General features: G+C 20.4%; 1 protein-coding gene across 1 annotated transcript; it reads right to left on the bottom strand. All coding sequences in view use genetic code 6, as the record gives it.

Annotated features, from left to right (window-relative positions):
• Positions 1-1,309: 1,309 nt before the first annotated feature.
• Positions 1,310-2,458, bottom strand: TTHERM_001531559 (hypothetical protein; the record flags this gene model as incomplete). Its single annotated transcript, XM_012797879.1, has 4 exons — positions 1,310-1,430; positions 1,690-1,779; positions 2,039-2,128; positions 2,388-2,458. 4 exons carry the CDS (start codon positions 2,456-2,458, stop codon positions 1,310-1,312), a joined length of 372 nt encoding a protein of 123 aa, XP_012653333.1.
• Positions 2,459-2,851: the final 393 nt, after the last annotated feature.

Below are 2,851 nucleotides of genomic sequence, written 5' to 3'. Positions count from 1 at the left end.
TAAAGATTTCAATTAATTTGAGAAATTCAAAACATCAAATTTTAGCTATATTTAATTTAATTAAATTATACAATTCGTCAATAAAACAAAAAGTCTTAGAACTAATTTTTCACAATTTTTATAAATCCCTTTTCCATAAGCTTTCTCTATGTATTTATGGTTTTTTTAAAAATATAAAGTCAAGTTAAAAATTCTAAATCTATCTATGTAACTAAACGAAAACTAAAAAAAAATTTATTGATAAACATATTTAATATTCTTATTATTGCTGATTATATATAGATGAAGATTAAAATCAACATACTAAATATTTATTTATTAGAATTTATAATGCGTCATATAAACAGTCTTAGTATACATCAGAATCTTTCTCTATTTCTTTTCTATATTCTTTTTATCTTATTTGATTTTTTAAAAATGGAATGTCTATCTAGTTGAAATTCTAAAATCTAAGTAATTAAAAAAATATATAAATTGCTAGCTAATTCATAATTAGCACATATAGGGGTAGAAATTGATTCTTTGACAAAAAGAAAATTTTTTAACCATAAAAGTTAAAATTAAAAGTAAAACTTGATTTCTCCCTGAGGTTTTATTTAAATCATGGTATCTAATTAATTAATCATGATAAATAAAAAAAGGATAGAAATATGATTGATTGATGGATAATATTTAAGATTAAAATATAACTGGCATATAAAAGTTTGGCATTTATATAATTTAATAAAATGTAATATAACATTAAAAATTTCAAATTATTTGATCGTTTTTGGAGAAACCAGAGGGTTTGCTTAAGAGGATTTAATTTATTTAAGTAAATTTAATTTTTTTATTTTTTTTAATACTTTATTTAATTACAAAAATATGAATGATATTTATAAATATAAAATCAATAATAAAATCTATCTATCTATTTATATTTTAGGTTAAAAACACTTTTTCGAAATATTAAATAATAAAATATATAATATTATTCAAACATTTTATATTTATTCATCCTTTTTTCACCAGTTCTTTATCATTAGAAATGAAAGACAACTAATCTTTTTGATTTACGGCACTTTCTTATTTTTTTGAATAATTATGATTTTTCCATTGAGTTATAACTTTTATAATAAATTTGTGTAAATTATTAATAAATATCAAAATAGAATAAACTTTTAAATTAAAAATTATTCTTTAAATTAATAAATAAATAAAATAAATAATATTAGTGGAATAAAAAAGATAAAAAATTTAAATAAATAAAAGCTATCAAATAAATTCAAAGAGCTTATTTGTTTTATATTCAATTTAATAGTTTAAAATATCACAATCCAAAACAAATAAACTGTTTTTACCCAAGGTTAAGTGTCAAATTTGAGAGATTAATGCAATTTGCTAAACCAGAACCTAAGCCTGATGCACCTTTATCACCAATTTAATTGTAACTTTTTAAATATTGAAGAAAAAATATATGATTAAATAGTTTATTAGAAGGAAAAAATGAGGAAAAAATATGAAATAATAAGATTAATTAATAATAAAAGCAAAAGTAGAAAATAAAATGATGAGCTTAATTAACAAAGAAAGAACAAAAAAAAGCAAGCACAATAAAAAGAAAAAGAAAAAGAAAAAAGAGCTTTATTGTTTTTAATTAGTTTTTATAATTAAAAATATCACAATCCAAAACAAATAAAATGTTTTTACTGAAGGTAAAGTGTCAAATTTGAGAGATTAATGCAATTTGCTAAACCAGAACCTAAGCCTGATGCACCTTCATCACCAATTTAATTGCTACTTTTTAAATATTGAAGAAAAAATATATCATTAAATAGTTTATTAGAAGGAAAAAATGAGGAAAAAATATGAAATAATAAGATTAATTAATAATAAAAGCAAAAGTAGAAAATAAAATGATGAGCTTAATTAACAAAGAAAGAACAAAAAAAAGCAAGCACAATAAAAAGAAAAAGAAAAAGAAAAAAGAGCTTTATTGTTTTTAATTAGTTTTTATAATTAAAAATATCACAATCCAAAACAAATAAACTGTTTTTACCCAAGGTCAAGTGTCAAATTTGAGAGATTAATGCAATTTGCTAAACCAGAACCTAAGCCTGATGCACCCATATCACCAATTTAATTGTAACTTTTTAAATATTGAAGAAAAAATATATGATTAAATAGTTTATTAGAAGGAAAAAATGAGGAAAAAATATGAAATAATAAGATTAATTAATAATAAAAGCAAAAGTAGAAAATAAAATGATGAGCTTAATTAACAAAGAAAGAACAAAAAAAAGCAAGCACAATAAAAAGAAAAAGAAAAAGAAAAAAGAGCTTTATTGTTTTTAATTAGTTTTTATAATTAAAAATATCACAATCCAAAACAAATAAACTGTTTTTACTAAAGGTTAAGTGTCAAATTTGAGAGATTAATGCAATTTGCTAAACCAGAACCTAAGCCTGATGCACCCATTGCACCAATTTAATTGCAACTTTTTAAATATTGAAGAAAAAATATATGATTAAATAGTTTATTAGAAGGAAAAAATGAGGAAAAAATATGAAATAATAAGATTAATTAATAATAAAAGCAAAAGTAGAAAATAAAATGATGAGCTTAATTAACAAAGAAAGAACAAAAAAAAGCAAGCACAATAAAAAGAAAAAGAAAAAGAAAAAAGAGCTTTATTGTTTTTAATTAGTTTTTATAATTAAAAATATCACAATCCAAAACAAATAAACTGTTTTTACCGAAAGGTTAAGTGTCAAATTTGAGAGATTAATGCAATTTGCTAAACCAGAACCTAAGCCCCTGATGCACCTATATCACCAATTCTATTCGAACTTTTTAAATATTGAAGAAAAA

The sequence above is a fragment of the Tetrahymena thermophila genome (genome assembly GCF_000189635.1).
Source record: "Tetrahymena thermophila SB210 genomic scaffold scf_8254624, whole genome shotgun sequence".
Taxonomy (NCBI): Eukaryota; Ciliophora; class Oligohymenophorea; order Hymenostomatida; family Tetrahymenidae; genus Tetrahymena; species Tetrahymena thermophila.
The sequence above is the reverse complement of the archived record's forward strand: the minus strand, read 5'-3'. Positions and strand labels throughout refer to the sequence as shown.